At 35.7% G+C, this 22,666-nt stretch overlaps 1 protein-coding gene across 11 annotated transcripts in view; it reads left to right on the top strand.

Annotated features, from left to right (window-relative positions):
* The window catches only part of USP32 (ubiquitin specific peptidase 32), a 244,980-nt gene that overhangs the window by 207,903 nt on the left and 14,411 nt on the right, over positions 1 to 22,666 (top strand). For 7 of the 11 annotated variants that reach the window (XM_081584982.1, XM_081584983.1, XM_081584984.1 and 4 more), the window contains 14 exons: positions 2,804 to 2,921; positions 6,129 to 6,283; positions 7,374 to 7,455; positions 8,493 to 8,567; positions 9,053 to 9,191; positions 9,638 to 9,743; positions 11,311 to 11,484; positions 12,273 to 12,447; positions 12,969 to 13,120; positions 14,007 to 14,118; positions 15,320 to 15,531; positions 19,975 to 20,159; positions 21,341 to 21,427; positions 22,481 to 22,601. In XM_081584982.1, coding sequence (XP_081441108.1) covers positions 2,804 to 2,921; positions 6,129 to 6,283; positions 7,374 to 7,455; positions 8,493 to 8,567; positions 9,053 to 9,191; positions 9,638 to 9,743; positions 11,311 to 11,484; positions 12,273 to 12,447; positions 12,969 to 13,120; positions 14,007 to 14,118; positions 15,320 to 15,531; positions 19,975 to 20,159; positions 21,341 to 21,427; positions 22,481 to 22,601 — 1,893 coding nt within the window. Of the gene's footprint in view, positions 1 to 2,803; positions 2,964 to 6,128; positions 6,284 to 7,373; positions 7,456 to 8,492; positions 8,568 to 9,052; positions 9,192 to 9,637; positions 9,744 to 11,310; positions 11,485 to 12,272; positions 12,448 to 12,968; positions 13,121 to 14,006; positions 14,119 to 15,319; positions 15,532 to 19,974; positions 20,160 to 21,340; positions 21,428 to 22,480; positions 22,602 to 22,666 lie in introns of all 11 variants that reach the window. The other 4 variants (XM_081584979.1, XM_081584977.1, XM_081584978.1 and 1 more) reach the window with 1 other exon arrangement.

The raw sequence follows: 22,666 nt of genomic DNA, 5'->3' as shown, positions 1-22,666 counted from the left end.
TTTGATATTTTAGAGTCTGCCTGGACTCAGTTCAGTTCAGTTCGGTTGCTCAGTTGTGTCCAACTCTTTGTGACCCCATGGACTGCAGTATGCCAGGCTTCCCTGTCCTTTACCAATTCCCGGAGCTTACTCAAACTCATGTTCATCGAGTCGATGATGCCATCCAACCATCTCATCCTCTGTCCCTTCTCCTCCTGCCTTCCAGTCTTTCCCAGCATCAAGGTCTTTTCCAATGAGTCAGTTCTTCGCATCAGGTGGCTTCAGGACTAATTTCCTTTAGGATTTATTGATTTGATATCCTTGCAGTCCAAGGGACTCTCAAGAATCTTCCCCAATACCACAGTTCAAAAGCATCAGTGTTTTAATCTCTAAATCTTAGTTTCCTCATCTGTAAAATGGAGTTAACAATAGTATCTACCACATTAGACTTGTTTTGATAAGTAAATAATGCATATGATTAGCACAGCATCTGAGTTATAGTAATGGTCAGTAGCAAATTTTGCCTGTTGCTGCTGTCATCATCATTATAATTATTAAATGAGTTTTTTCAAAGCCTCACAAAAGGTCATGCTTTTTAACATTGATATCAGATAAATATTATTTAAGCTACCATTTTACTACATTAAAGCTTCATTTGCTGGTTTGACAATATTTTTTCACCTCCAAATATGATAATTTGCCTGATTTCAGGAAAAATTGCTGTGAAAACATTTCAAGTATGGTGCTCCACATTAAAGAATACTAAATATATTTGCCACAGCAAGGTTAAAAATAAATACTTTCATCGACATGTTTACATAAATCACACCATTTTTAAAAAAAAATAACTTTAATTCTTTTGAACAAGCTCAATAACAAATTGAGCGATGTAAAAAAGAACAAAGAAAATAAAAGCCATATCCTACTCCTTAAGAAGTAATTACTATCAACGTTTCAGTGTACATCTTCCCAAACATACCTCTGTGCCTATTCATATACAATATGTATAAATAATTTTATGAAATTGAATCATATTATGCTTGCTGTCTTATAATTATTTTCAATCTAAGATAGATGTTATTGATAACTTTCTAGGTTAATAACTCATAATTTATTAACCAATCACCACAGATGGACATTTAGTTTGCATTAGATTTTCATCATTTAAAACAATTTTCTGGTGAATATTCTCTTCTCCAGCATGTGATGATCTCTTTAAGATAAATTCCTGTAAATGGAATTGCATTTATTGTTATCCAGTGGTAGTTCAATTAGTTTATAGACAATAATTAAAATGTAAATAAATATGTATATATGTTTGATTATGCATGAATGTATAAGAATTTGTTGATCTGTAATTTGCTCACAAAATTACTTATCTTGGAAAGTAAGCTACACATTATAAAAGTTACTTCATTATCAGTTCAGATTCTGCCTAAGTATGTTTTCTATGTAGCTTGATAATTACAGGTACAGAATTTCCCCAAATCACAGTTAAACTGAAATCCTAAGAAAATTTAACTGTTGGCTTTGTAGCTCTCAGTGACTCTCTAGAAGAAATGGAGAGACTTTTGTTTTTCTGCAGTGGTCTTTACTGTTGGGAAAAGCTCCGTTTACTGCTTATTATTTAAATAGTAGTTGATAAAGCTTACAAGTGGAGCTTTTATAGTATACTGTAGCACATCAGAACATGCAGAATACTTGAAAGAAATAGTCGTAAAGGTTTGGTTTATATCATTGTTTTTATCTGCCCCCTCTTGATATTAAAAAATGCTCTTTTGGAGAATACATTGATTTCTAAAGCAAAAGAAAATGAAAGCCCAATTACTTGAGGTTGTTAAAGATTCTATAAGATTTTATGTTTTAGAGAGTTTGAGGACTTCCCTGGTGGCCCAATGGTTGAGAATCCACCTGCCAATGCAGAGGACATGGGTTCAATCCCTGGTCCAGGAATATCCCACATGCCACTGATGAACTATAAGTCCATGTGCCACACTACTGAGCCTGTGTTCTGGAGCTCGTGAGGGCTGTGTCAACCATGTGACTTTCAGTTTAGTACATCCAATTTAGTTGTTTTAATCATAGACAAAAAAATATATGATCAGTCCAGTTAAAGAAAACATAGATAGTAAATTTTTACATGGAAACATTTTTGTTCTCACTACTAATACAAGAAATAAAATTTAAAGTACATTTAAAATATTCTTTATATGTATGAAAGAAATTAAAGTCATGTCCAGTGATAAGGCTTTATGAAAGTAATACATTCATATATTTCTGGGAATACTGTAAATTGCTGCATTTTGGGTGGCAATATAACTTATGTAGCTAATGACATGAATGCATGTGTGCTCAGTGATTTTAGTCTTGTCCAACTTTTGTGACCCTATGGACTGTAGCCCTCCAGGCTTTTCTGTCCTTGGCACTCCCCAGGCAAGATTGATGAATAATCCTGTACTTTTTCACTTGTGACTCCATTCCTAAGAATTTGTCCTCTAAAATAAGTAAAAGTGAAAAGAGTTCTTGTGTGAGAGTACTAGAATTGTAGATAATATTTAAGGTTTTTTTCCTCTTAATATTGATGTTACTTGCTTTTAAATGAAGGGGCGAAAATACCCACCAGGAATCCTAATCCTGGAAAATGGACTTAGATGCAGGAGCCTGAGGGCCTATAAACCCATGTTATATAAACTGGTGACCTTCTGAAATATAGGCAGTGAACATTTTGAACATTTCAGTTTGGAAGTAAATCTCAGAAATTAGGTGAAAAATGGCAGGTTTTATTTATTTTATAGTGATCACTTCATATCTTTTAAAACAACAGGTGATCAAAAATAGCAAGACAGAAATCCCAGAACTGGAATTGTTTCCTCGCTATCTTCTCTTCCTACGACAGCAGCCTGCCACTCGGACACAGCAGTCTAACATCTGGGTGAATATGGGTATGATGAGCCTGAGAGTGTTTCCTCAGCATTTACCAAGAGGTAACTTAAGAATGCAGCAAGAATACCATGCATTTCCTTGAAAAAAATAAAAATGAAAACCAATTTGCTCCAAGTCTGGTGCCACTATACTAATACACATTTTCATCTGTTTTCATACAGAATCAGAAAATCTCTTATGGGCCTTAGATCTACGGTCATGCGCAAGACTAGCTGGGGTAGAGGCAAAGTCCCAGCAGCAAACTGAAAAGGGTTGTTTCCTTTTCTGGCTTGCAAACATACAAAGATAATAAGCAGAAATGAATTTTACATACTTTGTTTCTTTGAGAACAAGCCATTGTAAATTATGTGCTTGACCTCAGTTAGAGTCTGCCAGCCAGTAACTGTTCTTTTCAACTCCACTCAGATTCTAAGAAGTAATTTCTTCAGCAATATCCTCTTCTTGTGTGTGTGTTTTTGAGTTTTTTGTTTTGGCAGTTTTTGTAACAAAACATGATATATTTCTCATTCTAGGCCCAAGGAGCCTTTATAACAGATAATACAAAGGAAAAGATCTGTTTTTGAAAATGAAAGTGACACATTTTCTTCAAAAACATCAAGCCTATCAATTGATATATAAATAAGTTTTCATTTTAATGTAATAGATGCAAAAAGTTCCCTTTTGATTTCTCTCTGAGGTTAAATTTTACTGATGGGCCAGGCTTGCTCTATGCTTTTGCCTTACAAATATTTGAAATAGTTCTTCAGCAGAAATAATGAGTTCATCCATTTACACAAAATCTCAGACTGTGTTAACAATGCCATAATGTTATTATAATTACTGTAACTTATTATGCAGAAACCACCTATGAACCCAAACCAACCCTATAAGTATCATCTCTCCTTTGAAATTTAGTAGGATTAGTTTTATGTCATCATTAAAGATTGTATTCAGATAATATATGGAAATTCTTACATGTACTGTTTGGTAAGAATTATACCAAAGCAGTGCCCTCAAACTTTGTCTTTAGGTAACACATTATAATCAAAAAACAGTGAAATAAGAATCTCTCTGAAACACTCTTGATTTAATTTTCCATTGAATAATATCAATAGTATTTGCCCTTCTGTCATGGCACCCATAGTACATATCTTTTTCAATTCTCTTTGAAAGATAACATGAGAGGCAAGATGTGTTGTTGCACTTTTAGTAAGTATTCTTTATAACTCTTGTGCTGATCCTAGATTTTTGCTGCTTCTGTAAATTCCACTAGATTTGTTGGTGCTATTCAAAAGTATGAAATTATGTATAATAAGTGGCTGCCCGCTTAATGAGCTATGCTACAAAAACTTTCTAGAATTCAAATAAACTTCGTATATGGCTTAGGACAATAGAAATTGACTTGGACACTAGCAAATGCTTCTGAATCCTAGAACTGTATAGTCATTATGCTCCAAATTTGTTCTTAATTTGAAATTTTATCTTACTAATTAGTTATGAAATCAATCATTAATCATTTTGAAGTTTATAAAAATATGCTTTCTTGCTGTAATCTTATAACTAATCCTCTGATGCGTATTTAGAGAAATTTGCCCTTTTGTTTTCTTCTAGGATTATCCTTTGCTTGCTGATAGTAAATGATTTGCTTTGCTAAAGTTTAAAAGTTAATCATAGTTGGGTTTTGTTCTCCATGCGTAGTTTTCATCTTTCTTTCTAATTTATCACAGCTATTTACTGGGCTCTTTTATTCCTTTTGGGCTTCCCTGGTTGCTCAGACAATTAAGAATCTGCCTGTAATACAGGAAACCTGGGCTCCGTCCCTGGGTTGGGAAGATCCCCTGGAGGAGGGCATGGCAACCCACTCCAGTATTCTTGTCTGGAGAATCCCCATGGACAGAGGAGCCTGGCAGGGCTACAGTCCATGGGGTCACAGAGTTGGACACGACTGAGTGATTAAGCATGCAATTTATTCCTTTTGAAGTGACAGGTTTCCAAACCTTGCTACAGTTATCAATGACTTAATGGTAGCCTTTTTTAACAGACAAAGCTACAGAAGTCATTGTTAAATGATTTTTCAGCCTATTTTAGGTGAGTTAATTCTTGGAAGCTCTGAAAAAGTAAGTGATGCCAGTGCTTTTCTCCTCTGTTTAGTAAGTAAAGACTCAAAGCACATTTAATGGGAGGGAAAAAAGCTAAGTTACCATTGAATGGATGGAAAATTACCTGGAGTGTATAATTGTACCCTTGATAGATTATATTGATACATTCAGTGTATTTTTATTTTGGGTTGCTCAGTGAACTAAATATAACCTCCCATAGGCAGAGATGACCATTTTAAGCTACAGCTTTGGTCTAGATTTTTGGCTTAATAGTTACCCAGAGTTTAGCAGATGGTTTTAGCAACCTGTTTTTGATTTCCATAATCTCTTGTAATTTTATCCCCCTTTTCTTTTGAAGTATATGGTTAGACTTGATACATTCTTCCTTTAGTCTTTACTCTTTCCCTTTATTGCCTCTTTTTGTTTGCACTTTGAGCCCTTCAAGAATTCGAGGTCATGTCTACTGTCCTCTTATAAGGTAGACAGGCCTTATGGTTTCCCCCTAGTACCTTTCAATAGGGCAGTTTCTTTTTTGTCATGGGACATTTCTTGGCTTACTTTAAAGCTCTGTTGGCCATGTAATATCTGTGCCTACTGAGAATTCTAAGTAAAAGTTTCTTGAGTAATTGTGCCACAGTGGGCCAGGTAATTGGGCCACTTAATGAGAGTGAGGGATTAGGAATTCAAAGACAGTTTATTTTAAGAAAGTAGATCAGGTGAATCCAATTATCCTTCAAATCCAGTCCCATTTCCCAGTGTAAGACTCTTCCGCATTTTTTAACACTGAGTTTTGATTTTGCTATTGAGTATGACGCAGCTGAGGGCCAAGAAACCAGTGCCCACTGATATTTGCCACTCTTCTTGGATTCCAGATACTGCCAATTATTTGCGTGTCTGATTTTGTTGTTCTTCCTTTCAAAGTTAAGGCTTACTGTAAGATGCTTAGGTCTCCTATCTTCATTTTAAAGCTTTTTCTTAAAATTTCTTAATTTATAAAATTATTAAATCTGTAATTCTTATTTCTCATTATTATTTCCTAAAATAGTATGGTCCCCATTACTAAAAGTGGTGCATTCTTCTTTTTTTTAACATCTGCCTTTTCCCTTACTGTGATTACTATGACCATAGGAAATGTCCCTTCTCCGAATGCACCATTAAAGCGGGTCTTAGCCTATACAGGCTGTTTTAGTCGAATGCAGACCATCAAGGAAATTCATGAATATCTATCTCAGAGGCTACGCATCAAAGAGGAAGATATGCGCCTGTGGCTATACAACAGTGAGGTAAGAGGCGTGCCAGTCAAGGAAAGTCCTCCTTGTTAGTTCCATGTTTCATAAGTATGGAGGTTTTGTCTACATTAATTGTTCATGGACAGTACAATCTTATAAAAATGATTATTATAAAGTAACAGCAAATATATCTTTTTAACAAATAGTTTATTTTGGATTTGTCTTAAAGTAAGTTATACACATATTAAAAAAAATTCAAACAATACAAAAGTATGTGGTGAAAATTCTTCCCATCCTCTGACCTCTGTCTTCCATTCTCCTTAGAGGCAGTGCTTTTAATTGTTTATGTATTCTTCCTAACACATGCAATATGTTTTCATTATACTCTGAAATTGGATGGTAAGCAGTTTTAACCAGCTCTTTATCCCCTAGTTCCTTCTTTCTTACATCCTCCTTTGATCACCATTGAGAACTGAGAAGCAGTATAGTAAAGAAAGTTGAGAGCACAGCTCCTGGAGCCTCACTGCCAAGGATTAAGTCCTGACTCTCACCTGTTAGTTGACTAACCAAGAACAAGTCCCTTAACTCTCTGTCACAGTTTTTCCATGAGTAAATGGGGAAAATAACAGTATTTCCCTTAGGATAGTTGTAAGAATTCGATGAGTTAATTTTCCGAGCACTTTAGACAGGGTGAGTGTCAACAAAATGTATAATTCTGTTGCATGGCATTTGGTTTTACATTTTCTTTTCCTAGTTAGTGATCAAGTTCCATTTTGAATATAAGCACATTTACTCAATTTAGTATATACTTACTATATACTAATCAAAACTTCTTTTCTGTAAGCTGTTCAGAAAATCTAAACCTCAGTGAATTTTGGTTTGTTGATCAGTCTTTCCTGGTCTCCCCAAAATTAGATATAACTTTTTTTAGAAACATAAAATATGTGTTTACAGAATATACATTGTCTTTCCCTCATTTTGCCACCAAAATTATAAGTACTTTTGAATAACTGTAATATGCTAAATGTCTGTACATGAGTTATATACCTTCAAGGAATTTTTTTAATTGTCATTCATTTTTATTTCAGCATTTGTTTCAAAGTTAATAATTAAATTAACAAAACATTTCCTCCTCCATATATAGAATTACCTCACTCTTCTGGATGATGAGGATCACAGGTTGGAATATTTGAAAATCCAGGATGAGCAGCACCTGGTAATTGAAGGTATAAGATGGAAGCATACATCTTATTAGATTTTTAGGGGAAGAATGAAAGATTTAATTACTCACTGATAATCTGCTTCATGGGGCTTCCCAGGTGGTACAGTGGTAAAGAATCCACCTGCCAATGGAGGAGATGCAGGTTCAATCCCTGGGTAGGGAAGATCCCCTGGAGCAGGAAATGGCAACCTACTCCTGCTTTGTTCTTGCCTGGAAAATTCCGTGAGGTTGCAAAGAGTCGAAGACGACTGAGCGACTGAGCATGACAAACCTACTTAATGGTTTTTTCCAACTGATATTTGATCACTGTATTCTTCATAGTAAAGAAAACCCATTAAACCTTTATGTAATCCTTTTATAATGGAATACTATTTAGATTGCTTTAAGAGGAAAAACATGTCTGCATTCATTATCTGGCAAGGGTGGAAACAGTTGTAAAAACAAGTGAATTCAATCATAAGTTTACAGTTTATTAAAATTTTCAAGCTGCCTCCTTGAGTTTGAATGAGGAGATTAACATTCTTGCATTGTTAGTGATGCAGGTTTTTCATTAGTCCTCAACACTAATCAACAGAGCTTAGCTTGAGTAAGCATACATTTACACACTGGCATGTACATGTCATTGAAAACTTAGTGTGTCTTTTCTCAAGATTCATGAAACATTCCTAGCTGCCTTTGTATTAAAATGAATAGATTACTCTGGCAGTTTCACAATTTAAGAAGGAATTGTAAAAAAGAAAGAAGAAAGAATTGTGATAGTTCCAGTGTTTTAGGCTTAAGAATTTTAATTCCTTCTGTAGAAGGCTGAGTATAATTTTACTTCAAGTAAGCAACTGAGGGATTAGCTTACTAATTAATTCTAATCACTGACTATAAAGCCCCCTATCTAAAGGATTGGAATGGTTTCAGAGCCAATTACAAAAAAATTTTTTTTCAGTTTCTGGTTTAGAAATAAGTTTTTGTTTTGTTTTTAAACAGAACACTTGAGTGGGTGTGATTTGATTGGATAAGAGATTAACACATTATTGTCTGTCTTTCTAGTTCGCAACAAAGATATGAGTTGGCCTGAAGAAATGTCCTTTATAGCAAACAGTAGTAAAATAGATAGACACAAGGGTAAGTTTCCAGTGTATTTATTTTTAAACAGATGATCTTAAAATTATTATTTTATGTTTTCTTCTCTCAACTGTTGAAGTGTTAACAACTTGTAGCTTTCTAGCTCAAAAGTGATTAGACCCCCTCTTATTTTTCTTTTTCCTGAAGCATCACATTTCTTTCTAACCTTGCAATTAAATAATTTATACATTTTAAAAGATGCAATTCTAGGAGAGAATTGTTTGAGTTCTAAAAAACCATCAGGGCAATTGAAGACAATCATTGCTACTTCCAGAGTACAAATGAGCATAGATTAATAGATTATCATGATTGCCAGTGAGGCTCCATGAAAAACTTCTACTTTGACATTGCAAGACCCAATAGAAAATTATTAATCTCCATTTAACTGATTAGAAAAATTATAAAAATTATTGCATTGAATACAAATAACTGGTCTATGACATCTTGCTGCAGCTAGGCTTCTGTTCTCATATTGTTTGTTCCAGTTCCGACAGAAAAGGGGGCCACAGGTCTGAGTAACCTGGGAAATACATGCTTCATGAATTCAAGCATCCAGTGCGTTAGTAACACGCAGCCACTGACACAGTATTTTATCTCAGGGAGACATCTTTATGAACTCAACAGGTAATCTTCCTTGAGTCATTGGCTCTTAACTTTTGTAATTTTGATATGAACCCAATATTACCTAAATCTGTTCTTTATTCACCCTGAAGGAGAAAAGTCTTCATCTTATTTGCCCTGTTAAGCATGAAGTAAGCTTCCCTAGTGGCTTGGTGGTAAAGAATCTGCCTGCCAATGCAGGAGACATGAGTTCAATCCCTGGGTCAGGAAGATCCCCTGGAAAAGGAAATGGCAACCCAATCCTGTATTCTTGCCTGAAGAATTCCATGGCAGAGGAGCCTGGCAGGCTACAGTCCATGGGGTTGCAAAGAGTCGGACACGACTGAAGCAACTAAATGACAAGGACCAAATGTTGCTTCTCTTGTTTTGAAAATGTATTTTGAAGTGAGAAAACAGATACTAGGCATTTCTGTGTTCACATGATTGTGATTTTCCTCTCAAACTTGTAGGACAAATCCCATTGGTATGAAGGGGCATATGGCTAAATGTTATGGGGATTTAGTACAGGAACTTTGGAGTGGAACTCAGAAGAATGTCGCCCCATTAAAGCTTCGGGTAAGCATGTTAAAATAATATAAAGGTATTAAGTCTTAAGCAGCTGTTTAAGTAATTTTCTTTTTTATATTTATCTTTTAATTTTAGCTTAATGTTTTTGAGTCTTTCATAAGACATAAACTTTTACTTGTTCAAATATAAACAAAATACTCTTATAGACATAGTAGATGGAAAAAGATCAGAAGTACAGTCTAAATTTGGAAATTTCATTCACTTTACTAACTTATCAGGTATTTTACTTGTATATACAGTAAACTTTTCTTTTTTCGACCTTCACTATTAGCAGTATTCTAACTGCAAGGTAGCCCTGAGTCTAATTAATGATATTCAGTACATTTTTAACATTACTAAGATAATTAGTTCTATCTGTAGAACGAAAAAAAAGGTAGCAGAAAGAATGTAACTAATGAATACAAATTTTATATTAATATTATTTATAGTTACTTTTAGTAAAGTTTGGATTATTTTTTATCTTTATTTAAAAGTAAGTTGAGAACTTCCCTGGTGGTCCAGTGGTTTATTAGACTCCTTGCTCCCAATGCAGGGGGCCTGGATTTTATCCCTGGTCAGGGAACTAGATCCCACATGTCACAATGAAGATTGATCTGTGTGCTACAGCTAAGACCTGGTGAAGCCAAATAAATAAATAATTTTTTAAAAGGCAAGGCAAAAGCTTTTTAGGTTAAAAATTAATAATCATAGTAGCTAAAAATTTGGCTACTTATCATTTACCAGCCACTATCTGATTACTTTGTGTGTATTAACTCATTTAATCTTCTAAATGGCCCCATAATATAAAGCAGTGTTACTGTCCCCATTTTATGGCTCAGGAAACTAAGGCTCAGAGCAGTTAAATAGCCTATCTGAGGTTACAAGCTAGTTAGTAAGTCCTCACAGTTGAACACTGGGCTATTCTGCCTCTAATAATAAAAGTTAGGATACAACACCACCAGAAAAGCTAACTGTAAAAGAAAACAGGGAATCTTCCAATGTGACCAAATGCTATTTTAGTATTTTCATCTTGTATCTTAAATAGCATCTATGTACCTAAAGAACTGTTTGCCTATATGATACTAAACCAGGACATAGGACTGGCCATAATACTTTTTTAGTGGGCTGGGGGAGCATCATTTGATATAAAGATTAGAAAGATTTCCTGATTATCCAAAATGTATTTGCTGAAATAGACTAAGTACTATATTGTTTGGGCTTCCCTGGTAGCTCAGCTGGTAAAGAATCCGTCTGCAGTGCAGGGGACCCCAGTTCGATTCCTGGATTGGGAAGATCTGCTGGAGAAGGGATAGGCTAACCACTCCAGTATTCTTGGGCTTCTTGGTGGCTTAACTGGTAAAGAATCCGCCTGCAATGTGAGAGACCTGGGTTCGATCCCTGGGTTGGGAAGATCCCTTGGAGAAGGGAATGACTGCCCACTCCAGTATTCTGGCCTGGAGAATTCCATGGACTGTATAGTTTACTTATTCTCATGTCTCTGATTGAATTATGGGTATGGTCATTCTAAATTTTATGGGATAGCAAATAATGAGTTTGATTCCTCTTACATTTGTAGTGGACCATAGCAAAATATGCTCCCAGGTTTAATGGGTTCCAGCAACAAGACTCCCAAGAACTTCTGGCTTTTCTCTTGGATGGTCTGCATGAAGATCTCAACCGAGTCCATGAGAAGCCATATGTGGAACTGAAGGACAGTGATGGCAGACCAGACTGGGAAGTAGCTGCAGAGGTTTGTCAGTTTTGAGTTTCTAATGTAAGCACAGATAAAATATTCCAGCCCCAAATAAGTTTTGCACAACTTAAATGCTAACTAAACTGTTCCATGATCAGAATTTTACTGTGAAAATGAAGGAATTTTATAATTCTCTGCTTATTTCTTGTGCCATAATCCCAAAACAAAGTATCTTTAATGAACATAGAAAAACGTTTCCTTTTCACATCACACATTTTGGGGAGAGGATGTAGGAATAATTATTCAGGAGAACTTTAGGAGTCCCCATAACTGCTAAAGTAATGTGTATAGTGACTAATAGGCATATTTTATGTGCCTTTAATGGACAAAGAACCCACCATTGTTACCATGGTAAAAAGAAAGAAAAAATAGTAGGATTTTTCATCTGAATTTAGTATTTTATATATTGAGCAAAAAGAAACACATTCTAAGGAATTCCCTGGCGGTCCAGTGGCAGAGTCCGTGCTCTCATTGCAGGGGGCCCAGGTTGGATCCCTGGTTAGGAAACTCAGATCTGAGTGCTGCATGGTGTGGCCAAAAAAAAAGAATCAGATTCTATTCAATCACTGGTTTTCTTTGCTTTCTCAGTAGGCAATATATTTAAAATTACATACCTGACTTGTAAATCTGTAGACAGAAAGCTTTTATTTTTGAAGGAAAAATTAAGGATTATATTCTTGACATTAAATCTAATATATTTAACTATTGCCTTGAAATTTTGGAGAAAAGCTTATCTTTTGAATTTGGGGGGGATAAAAAAGTTCTCTAATCTTTTTTCTTGCTAGGCCTGGGATAATCATCTAAGGAGAAATAGATCAATTGTTGTGGATTTGTTCCATGGGCAGCTAAGATCCCAAGTCAAATGCAAGACGTGTGGGCATATAAGTGTCCGATTTGACCCTTTCAATTTTTTGTCTTTGCCACTACCAATGGACAGTTACATGCACTTAGAAATAACAGGTAGGTCACAAAGTTCTGAAACATTATTTAATTCCTTTGTCTTTTACCTTGTATTCAGTCAGCTTGAATTTGTAAGTTTAGTCATTTGTTTATAGTACGTTCTCATAAAGATTGGTAGTCAGCATGTTATAGTTTTTTAAAAATTTTATTGGGGTATAATTGATTTACAGTGTTGTGTAATGGTAACAGTCTGGTTTCAGGCATGATTTGAGGTTTGAAAGACTTGAGCATGGATCCATTCTTGTGCTCATTGAGTTCTCTTCATTTTAAATGTGCCAGAAGCTCTGTTGAAAAATCTTGCAAAGCCACTCACACTTCTTTATCAGGTGAACATACAGAAATAATGGTTTCACTTAATATTATTTTAAACACCATCTGTTGTAGTGTATACATATAAAATAAAAATTCTAGACTGAAATGTTTACTAGTTCCAAGTCTCACACGCACACAAACACACATACAGGTATAAAGCTTTCAGTGAAACCTGAATTTTACTAATAAAAATCTTTTCTCTTTACTAGTTATTAAGCTGGATGGTACTACCCCTGTACGATATGGACTAAGACTGAATATGGATGAAAAGTACACAGGTTTAAAAAAACAGCTGAGCGATCTCTGTGAACTTAAATCAGAACAAATCCTTCTTGCTGAAGTACATGGTTCCAACATAAAGGTGATATTAACTATTCTCTCTGGGAAACCCTTGATTCCTTCAAAAATCACAGTTTTCTCAATTAATTATTGTGTTAAATGACCAAGGGAGATAATAAAACACAACAAAAACTGGAAAAAAATTGTAAAGCTTTTCATTCTAGAAGAAACTAAAAGAGTTGTCCACCAGAATAAAAGAGTAACATGATGGTGATATTTTTAAAGAAGAGAAACATAGCTCTGGGCTACCTATATGGCGTGATCTAGCTATGTCAGTACAGTCTAAATTTACCCCAAGGACTGCCACTGCTTTGTTTTACATCTCTTATGTGTTACCACTGTTGTTAGAATTCTTAAAGTATTTTATGTATTTATGAATGTGTGTTTTTAGTACTTATTTATAAATATATATACCTGGCCTTTTAACACACTAAGAGGGTAAAAACAAAGTGACACAAATCACTTCTTCCTCCATAGCAGGTGGAAAAAGAAGCAATTCAATAAATATGTTGCCCTCAATTGAGTTCCTGCCATTGGTATTATTTATATTCATCTTCAGGATTTCTAAACAAACTCCCACCTCCTTAACATCTTTTTCATATGTAATGCAGAGATGAGATCACTGGGGATTTGGGGTTTAGATTCTTGAAATGAAGGACAAAACTTAAGTCAGTTATACACATCATACTTCCTTCCTATGAAAGGGGATAATGTTTTCGTCAGTAAGGTTAGTTTTCATTCAGTTTGTCAAGCCTGCATCTTTTAGTTATTTTAGAAAATTTAGTCAAACATCTTATTTGTTTTACTGATAAAAGGATCTAAGACATTTGCTTCAAATATATCAGAGAGATGATTCTCCATTTTATCTGAAACATCTCCCCCTTCTCCTCTTGCTTCTCTTTCTGTAGAATTTCCCGCAGGACAACCAGAAAGTACGGCTCTCAGTGAGTGGATTTTTGTGTGCATTTGAAATTCCCATCCCTGGATCTCCGATTTCAGCTTCTAGTCCAATACAGACAGGTAAGAAAGAACTAGAGCTCTTTTTCATGATTTTAGCTTTGAATCATAGTCTAAGGGTTGTCATTCTTTTTCAGCTTTTGTTTAGGCTAAAAATATTAGAGGAAAAAAAAAATTACAGCGAAAGAATTTTGGAGCCTGTAGGAAACCTTGGTGATCATCTTAAATTCTTCATTTTATTGATGAGGAACCTAAAATTCAGAGAACCTAAGTTGGATAGGTAGTTCTTAGCTAAATACCACTGGAATTCAGATCTTTTAACTCTCTTATCTAATACTAACATGGCAACAGATGGTGTGAGAGAAATGTGCTTTAGAAAACAGAATAGTGAATTTGACTAAAAAAGAAATTTGTTTACATTCTGATATTTATATGGTCATTCATATAATTTAATATGGTATCCAGTGAGTCTTCTTGGCCATTGTCTCTTCTTTTTATTGTTGATAATTAGATTCATTTCCCAGCTATCAAAGGCTTCAGAAAGAAGGGGGCTCCTCCCATTGGTGCTCAGTAGAGAGTACTGATGGTGGGTTGGTGGATGATTTATTATTGCTTTTTTGTTTATATCGTTTATATCACTGCCCTATAGAACTCTCTGCAAAGATGAAAACTTTCTTCAGTCTTTGCCATCCAATAGAGTATCCAATAGTCACACCAACTGTTTAGCACTTGAACTGTGGCTAATAAAACTAAGAAAATGCATTTGTAATTTAAAAAGCAACCTCTTTCATCAGTTATAACAAATGTTTCACTCTGGTGGGGGAGGATGCTAATCGGGGAGACTGTGATTGTGTGGGGGCAGGGAGCAGATGGGAGTTCTCTCTCAGGTGTTTTTAAAAATAAAGTGTTTGTAAAATATCTGGCTAGAGACTACATGGAGAAATGAATTTTTTGAGGATAAGAAAAAGAAAAGCAGAACTATTTTCATGCCACAACATAGGACTGATAAAGATTGTTGTAAAAATTCTACTTACTTTTTCTAGCAGTTACCCTTGTTTAGTCATTTAGTCAGAAGTATTAGTAATAAAAGTAAAATCTAAAATGAAAATCTTCCAGTTAATCTAGAATTATTTGACCTATGATTACTTCCGGTCCTATGTTAAAAGAGACGGTCAGTGGTCTGGGTCCCAGCAATATTTGAGAAAAGAGCAAAGATAAAGGTACCACAAACTTATGATGGCTGTGCTTACCTTTGAATTTGTAGATTTCTCCTCTTCCCCATCTACAAACGGAATGTTCACCCTGACCACCAACGGGGACCTGCCTCGACCAATACTCATTCCCAATGGAATGCCAAATACTGTTGTGCCATGTGGAACTGAGAAAAACTTCACAAATGGAATGGTGAATGGTCATATGCCATCTCTTCCTGACAGTTCCTTTACAGGCTACATCATTGCAGTCCACCGGAAAATGGTTAGTTTAATGTTAGGCAAATTACTGCTGGTCTTGCCAGTGCTATTTATGAAACAGCAGTTTCTGCCTTGGCAACATCTTCAGTGTGTGCACTTTCAGTGTGTTGTGTATTCTGTTCTAAGTGATTACAGCCAGGATCTAGTATTACATCTGACGGCCTACATAAGAGATGATATTCCTCACTCACATTAAGCAGCAACAAGACAGCTGGTGCATCGGAATACTGCTGTCTCTAGAAAGTTTGTGACTCCTATATGTTCATGTCGGCGTGTACATCTTCTTTACCATATAAGTGTGGATGCCTTAGATAAGGTTTTGTTTGTTTTTGGAGGGAGAAACAATATTTATAGGCAAACAAGTTGTTTCCTAGGACTGCTGTAGCAAATTGGCACAAACTTTGTGGCTTAAAACAACAGAAATTAGTTCTTTCACAGTTCTGAAGACCGGAAGTCTGAAATCAAGGCATCAACATGGTTGTGCCCCCTCTACAGGTTTTAGGAAAGAATCCTTCTTGCCTCTTCCAACTTGTAAATACCTAAAAATAAACTTTACAAAAAATATACAAGGTACCTTTGTAGAAAACAATATAATATTATTGCTAGAAATTAAAGAAGACTCAAGTTGAAGGAACAGACTAGGATGGCAACCCACTCCAGTATTCTGCCTGGAGAATCCAATGGACAGAGGAGCCTGAAGGGCTACAGTCCATAGGATCACAAAGAGTTGGACATGACTGAAGCAACAGAGCATGCATTCATGGATTAGAAGACTCGATATTTCAAAATAACGATTCTTCACAAACAGATCTATAGATTCAATGCACAGTCCTAATAAAAATGCAAACTCTCTATGTTATGCTTGAGTGTGTATAACTTCATAAGCTGATTCTAATATATGGAAGCTCAAAGCACTAAAATAACCAAAGCAGTCTTGAAGAACAAAGAAGGAAGAATTGAGCTATCAGATACCATGATTTTATTTGAGACATTGTGATATTGGTATGCTGCCGCTGCTGCTAAGTCGCTTCAGTCATGTCCGACTCTGTGTGACCCCATAAACAGCAGCCCACCAGGCTCCCCTGTCCCTGGGATTCTCCAGACAAGAACACTGGAGTGGGTTGCCATTTCCTTCTCCAATACATGAAAGTGAAAAGTGAAAGTGAAGTCGCTCAGTTGTGTCTGACTCTTCGCGACCCCAGGGATTGCAGCCTACCAGGCTCCTCCGTCATTGGGATTCTCCAGGCAAGAGTACTGGAATGTGTTGCCAGTGCCTTCTCCAGATATTGGTATGAGAAAAGGCAAATAGACCAATGAAATAAATAGCCCCCAAACAGGTTCACACATGTATGAGCACTTGATTTATAACAAAGATGGCATTACAGAGCAATGAAAGACAACTTACTTGGTAAATGTTGCTGGGATGATTGGGTATCCATATGAAATTTGACATACCTACATCTCACCACATAAAAATCAGTTGCAAGTGGACAGTAGAGTTAAATATGAAGGCAAAACAAAGGTGAATATGTTCATGACCTTGGTTTAGGGGAAAATTTCTTAAATAGGACACATAAAGCACTAAATATAAGAGCAAAGATTGTTAAATTGAACATCATTAAAACTAAGAACTTCAGTTTCACCAGAAGACATCACTAAAAGAATTAAAGGCAAGCCATGGAGAAGATGTTTAACTCATATTACCAACAAGAGCTCTCATATACTGCTGATGAGTGCACATTAATACAGCTACTTGGAAAACTAAGTTTTCTAACTGAAGATAAATAATTCCACCATTCCATTTTGTGTTTTTAAAAATGTCCATTATTAGTCAAAAGAGTAAGGCAGTTTAGTCGTAGTCATAGAATATTATGCAGCATTGAAAATGAATGAATTTATACTTATTCCCAACATAAATGAATCTCATAAACATAATGCAGGAAAGAAGTCAGAAACAAAAAGAAATGAAATAATATTATATTTATAAATAAAACTTTAAAGACAGGGAAGATGAAATTTACTGTTTATTATGCGTAGGGTATAAAACAGAGAAAAGCAAAGATATAATTACCATAAAATTCAGAAAAACTGTTACCTTTAGGAGGAAGGAAGAACTTGTGATTGGGAGGAAGCTTGAGGAAGGCTTCGGAGTGCTGAACGAATTGCTTCTTGACCTGATTGGTGATTACACAGCTAATTACTTTGTGATAAGTCTTTGAAATGTACATTTTCCCTCTGAATTAGTAACTCCCAACTTAAAGTGATTTTTCTGACCATGTAGATGATACTGTATGGATCATTTTCTAGACAAGGTTGTTTGAGTAGACATCCTGGAGAATTAAGGGATATATTTGTGTCTTAGAATTTTGTTTAAGCACAGTCCCATCAGCTAAGATCATTGGGGTGATTTGTGCATTTCCCCATGTCTTTAAACGAAGCATTATCAGATTAAATATTAAGAACTCTGATTTTTTTTTTTTAATCTTTCTTACAAAACAGCTACCTCATCTATGTGTATGTTATATAAAGTGGTTGGTAAGTGCTAAAGCATTATATTCAGGTTTTTTTGTAATTATTGGACCATAAAGTCTGCTCTAAATTTTTTTTTTTTTTTTTTTCGTTCTACCAGTTTATTGCTACCAACCCATCTCCCTCCACCCTCATGCACGTGTGCTCAGTCATGTAACCCCATGGACTGCAGCCCACCAGGCTCCTCTGTCCATGGACTTTTCCAGGCAAGAATACTGGAGTGGGTTGCCATTTCCTTCTCCAGGGGTGCTCTAAATTTTTACCTTTTAACCAGTTCCCTGTTTCCAGTTTACCTCATAATCTAGTAGCTGCTTTTGGAAGTGCCTAAAATTGATTTTACCATCTGTCCCAAGTTAACTCCTTTCTCATTATGTGAAAGGCAGTGCCATCCTTCCATGTTAAAGGCTCAAGGCTAGAGATGTTCTTAGATCCCCCCCCCTTTTCTTCTGAAACACTGTATTTAGTATATCATGCATTTTAATGTCTTCTTTCAAAATACTACTTGGATTTACCATTTTCCTTCATTTTTGTTGCCACCTTCTTCTTTCAGACACTTTGATCTCATGATTGAATTACTTTGAAAATAGTTTGCCTTCTACTCCCTTCTACAAGATAGAAAAAGAAGAGGAATAAGGCAAGGTTACATAGGCAAGAATATCAGAGAATAAAAGGAGAAATAACAGTGTTGTGTTGACACAACTACTAAAGGGAAGTCAGCTTCAAAAAAGGAAAGAAAGAAGTGGCTACATGGGCTAGAGACATCGAAAAGAATGAAACCTGAAAAGTTTGGCCGAGTAACCAAGTAAAGAAATAGGGCAAGAATTTAGCACAGTTAGATCAAGTGAGACTTTTCAGATTAAAGAAGTAAAGAAGAAGTTGTTAGGATAGAACCAAAGAAAGATTCCTGTACAGTAAAGCTGGGAGTATTATCCCATGAAGAACCGAGCAGGTATGGGAGGTATAGGCCACAGGGCCCTGGAAGAAGTTACCTCCAAGAGGATGAAAATCCTATGGGTTTAGAAAAGAAATAACACTAAGAGTAGAGGAAAGAGATAGTTACTTAAATGATCTCATTTATTTAGTAACATAAATCATCAACTGAGAGTTGGAGTGGAAGAAAGGTATAAGTTTAAGGAGAGAAAAACTAATCAAAGTTTTTTGATTTTTAAAAAATAGTTCTTCTGAACTATGTCTCCTTTCTATAGGTCTTATAATGATACAAACAACACATGAAATGGGGTCTTAAAATCACGTATTTAGCTAATAATCTTAAATGACTAACAGCAAAATAAAATACTTGAGGATCTGAAATAAGAATCTTTCACTTAGAAACTAGTGAGTTTATAAGTTGTTGGCTTAACTTCTCTACTACATAAAGTTCAAATTTAAAGAATTAAATGTCCAAGTGCTCAGCAGGTTTTCGAATAATCCTGTAACTCCCAGCAGCTTTTCTATTACACTAAACTTTTGTTTTAAGTCACCATTTCCAGGCTAATTCTGTACAGTATCTCCCATGTTAAGAAGTGATAAAAATCTCCTTTAACATACTCAGAGCAAACATTTCAAAAGTTTACCTTTTATTCCATCATATAATTAAAATATGATTTAAAAAATGTTTATATATGATTCAGTGTGTGTGAGAAATGTTTATCAGAGAAAACTATGTAATTTGAAAATTAAATGCTGAAAACCCAAGTTTGATAGAGAGCAACTCTGAAATTGGCACTCCTTCAATGACTCCACTTTGAATAACCATTCTCTTCACATTTTAATGAAAGATAGTTCTGTAAATAAAGAGAAGTGTGATAGTGACTGATTTGAAAATGGTAGTGATGCCTGTTAGGGCAGTCCTAGAAGAACAAAAGAGAGGAATCAGAGGCCTCTTCTCAGCTCACTCTTCTCTTGTTTGTACTTATAGATGAGGACAGAACTGTATTTCCTGTCATCTCAGAAGAATCGCCCCAGTCTTTTTGGAATGCCTCTGATTGTTCCATGTACTGTGCATACCAGGAAGAAAGACCTGTATGATGCGGTTTGGATTCAGGTGTCACGATTAGCCAGCCCACTCCCACCTCAGGAAGCTAGTAATCATGCTCAGGATTGGTGAGTCTCTGGGCATCTTCCTAGATCTACAGTTTCCAAATGTAGAAAAAGGAGAATTTATGTTAATTCTGGATGATTTATAGGAGTCACTACAATTCAACCATTTGTTTTGGTTTTCTGAGTAGGAGAGACGCTACACCTTCCTTTCATCACCTAGACATTCCAGAGTCCTGTAATCCTTGTAATCTCTGATCTCTTACCTAAATCTGGCGAGTATTGTAAGTAAAGAAATTTTTTAGAAGAGAGTTGTTGCACAGTTCTCTGCCAGAGTGTTACCTGGCTGTTTTATCTCTTTATCTTTCTTTGGATTCCTCACTTACCATTGACCCTGGTTATCACTGACATGATACTGGACAACATGGGCTATCCATAATCATTCAGTCAACGAGTTAGACAGAAAGATGGGAACTGCTGTGACAGACATGATACTCATTCTTGCCCTTACAATGGTTGCCCTTACAACCATGAGTCCTTATCATAGTTTCATTACCTTTGGCAGTCATGTAATAGCCACTACAAATTGCCGAATGATCCATAAAGTATGTTGCTCTTATGTTATATGCTTTGCGTTGCTTCTTATTGGGGCAAAGATGAATAGTTTGTTTGGTTTTTTTTTTTACAGTTGGAGAACTCATAAAGCTATCTTGCAGTTAAGACATTATTCTAAATATGTTATATAGCTTATAGCTTTAGATAGTTAAGGCAAGGAAAAAGGGATGTCTGTCATGTACCACATCAGGGATTCTGATTAAAGAAGCTTCTAAATATATAGTCAGTCAACTCCTCTAAAACCATTGTGACCTTTCACTCTCCTGTGTTGTATCTGTGTTCTTGTCATAGAAGGGGTCTGGTTTAATGTGAATTAAATTTTTTGATAGAATTAGGGCTGAAAGATAACTAGCATTCGATGTCATGATTAGCTTATTTTATGAAATTTCCATGGACCACATGGACTCTGTCAGAGACATCTGGTGGTCTGCTGTGTTTCCCCTCTACAAGCAGGGAGCCCTGAGTACAGCTGTGCAGGGCTGAAGTTAATGGGTTAGGATAACCAGCATGGAGCTGTCAGTGTGAGCATACTGCTCTGACAGATGCCCCTTTTTAGGGTTACTTCAGAGAAGATGAAAGAGACTCCAGATAAGAAATGTTTCTTATACTCTTTGATTTATGTTCTGTTTCAGTGATGACAGTATGGGTTATCAGTATCCATTCACTCTACGAGTTGTGCAGAAAGATGGGAACTCCTGTGCTTGGTGCCCATGGTACAGGTAAAGTCACCTTCTGCAAAAGAAAAATGTTAGTAGAATTGCAGCTTCAGATATTATACCTTTTTCGTAAGGTTTCCAGTTTTTAAATATAATAAGTAGTAATGGGAAGCTTGAAATAAACTTAGGAGTTCTTCATTCATCTCTTCCCTGTGAAGTCTATAGCTAAGTTTTGCTCTTGAGACTTGGTTGGTTTTGTTAACTACACAATCCTCATCAGAGTCATAGTTTATGATCAACATTTATCATTCTATACCTTCTGTTCCTTAGTTATAAATCAGTTTAGCAATTCTGAGTTCAGTAAAACATATTCTGTTTTACTAGACCTTACTGGAAGTCTATTTTTGGTTTTAAGAAAAGTTATAGAGATTGATTAGTCATTACTGTTCCAGCTTGGAAAATGCCTGAGTACTAAAGTCAACCTTCAGAGAACTGTAATAGCCTTAGCAAACTTGAGTCTGTGTAGGCAGTGAAGCCATGGCCTTTGTCATGGTTCCTACCACCTCATAAAATTTTATATGTATTTAATGTGCCATTTGACAAATAAGGAAATAGGCATTGTTATGCCCCATAAATTGTCCTAACTTCAAGCATTAAGCAACTAAATTTAGAATTTCATGAGGTAAATTATCTCAAATACCCACTTCCCATATCATTTATTTGCCATGCAGTTTCACATATTCATGTGGACAATTGGTTATCAAATGCCTTGAAAAACTAAAGATTTGAGAAGTTTTAAGTGTGATTCACTGAACTAGTAATAATTACTAACACATATTCATGCATTTATCAATCTGAAGTTAGATGCCCATGACGAATTGTGATGCCCAAGAAGGAAAGTAGAGAAGTAGAAAAAGAAATTTTATTTTTTTGGCGATGACTTGCAGGATCTTAGTTCCCCGGCCAGAGATGGAACCCCTGGGACATGGTAGTATAAACACCGAGTCCTAATCACTGGACCACCAGGGAGTTCCCAGGGAGAATAATTTTGATAAAGAAGATTTAGACTCCTTCATAATTATTCTTTCCTTAGTAGATTGTTTTTCCCCTCTTTAGATTTTGCAGAGGCTGTAAAATTGATTGTGGGGAAGACAGGGCTTTCATTGGAAATGCCTATATTGCTGTGGATTGGGACCCCACAGCCCTTCACCTCCGCTATCAAACATCACAGGAAAGGGTAAGTACTCCAAGTCGCCATAAGATGGCAGTTTTTATATGCAAAATTTTTCCCAGCTTAACTGT

The sequence above is a fragment of the Giraffa tippelskirchi genome, chromosome 3 (assembly GCF_054371585.1).
Source record: "Giraffa tippelskirchi isolate mGirTip1 chromosome 3, T2T-mGirTip1v1.2.pri, whole genome shotgun sequence".
NCBI classification, from domain to species: domain Eukaryota; kingdom Metazoa; phylum Chordata; class Mammalia; order Artiodactyla; family Giraffidae; genus Giraffa; species Giraffa tippelskirchi.
The sequence above is the reverse complement of the archived record's forward strand: the minus strand, read 5'-3'. Positions and strand labels throughout refer to the sequence as shown.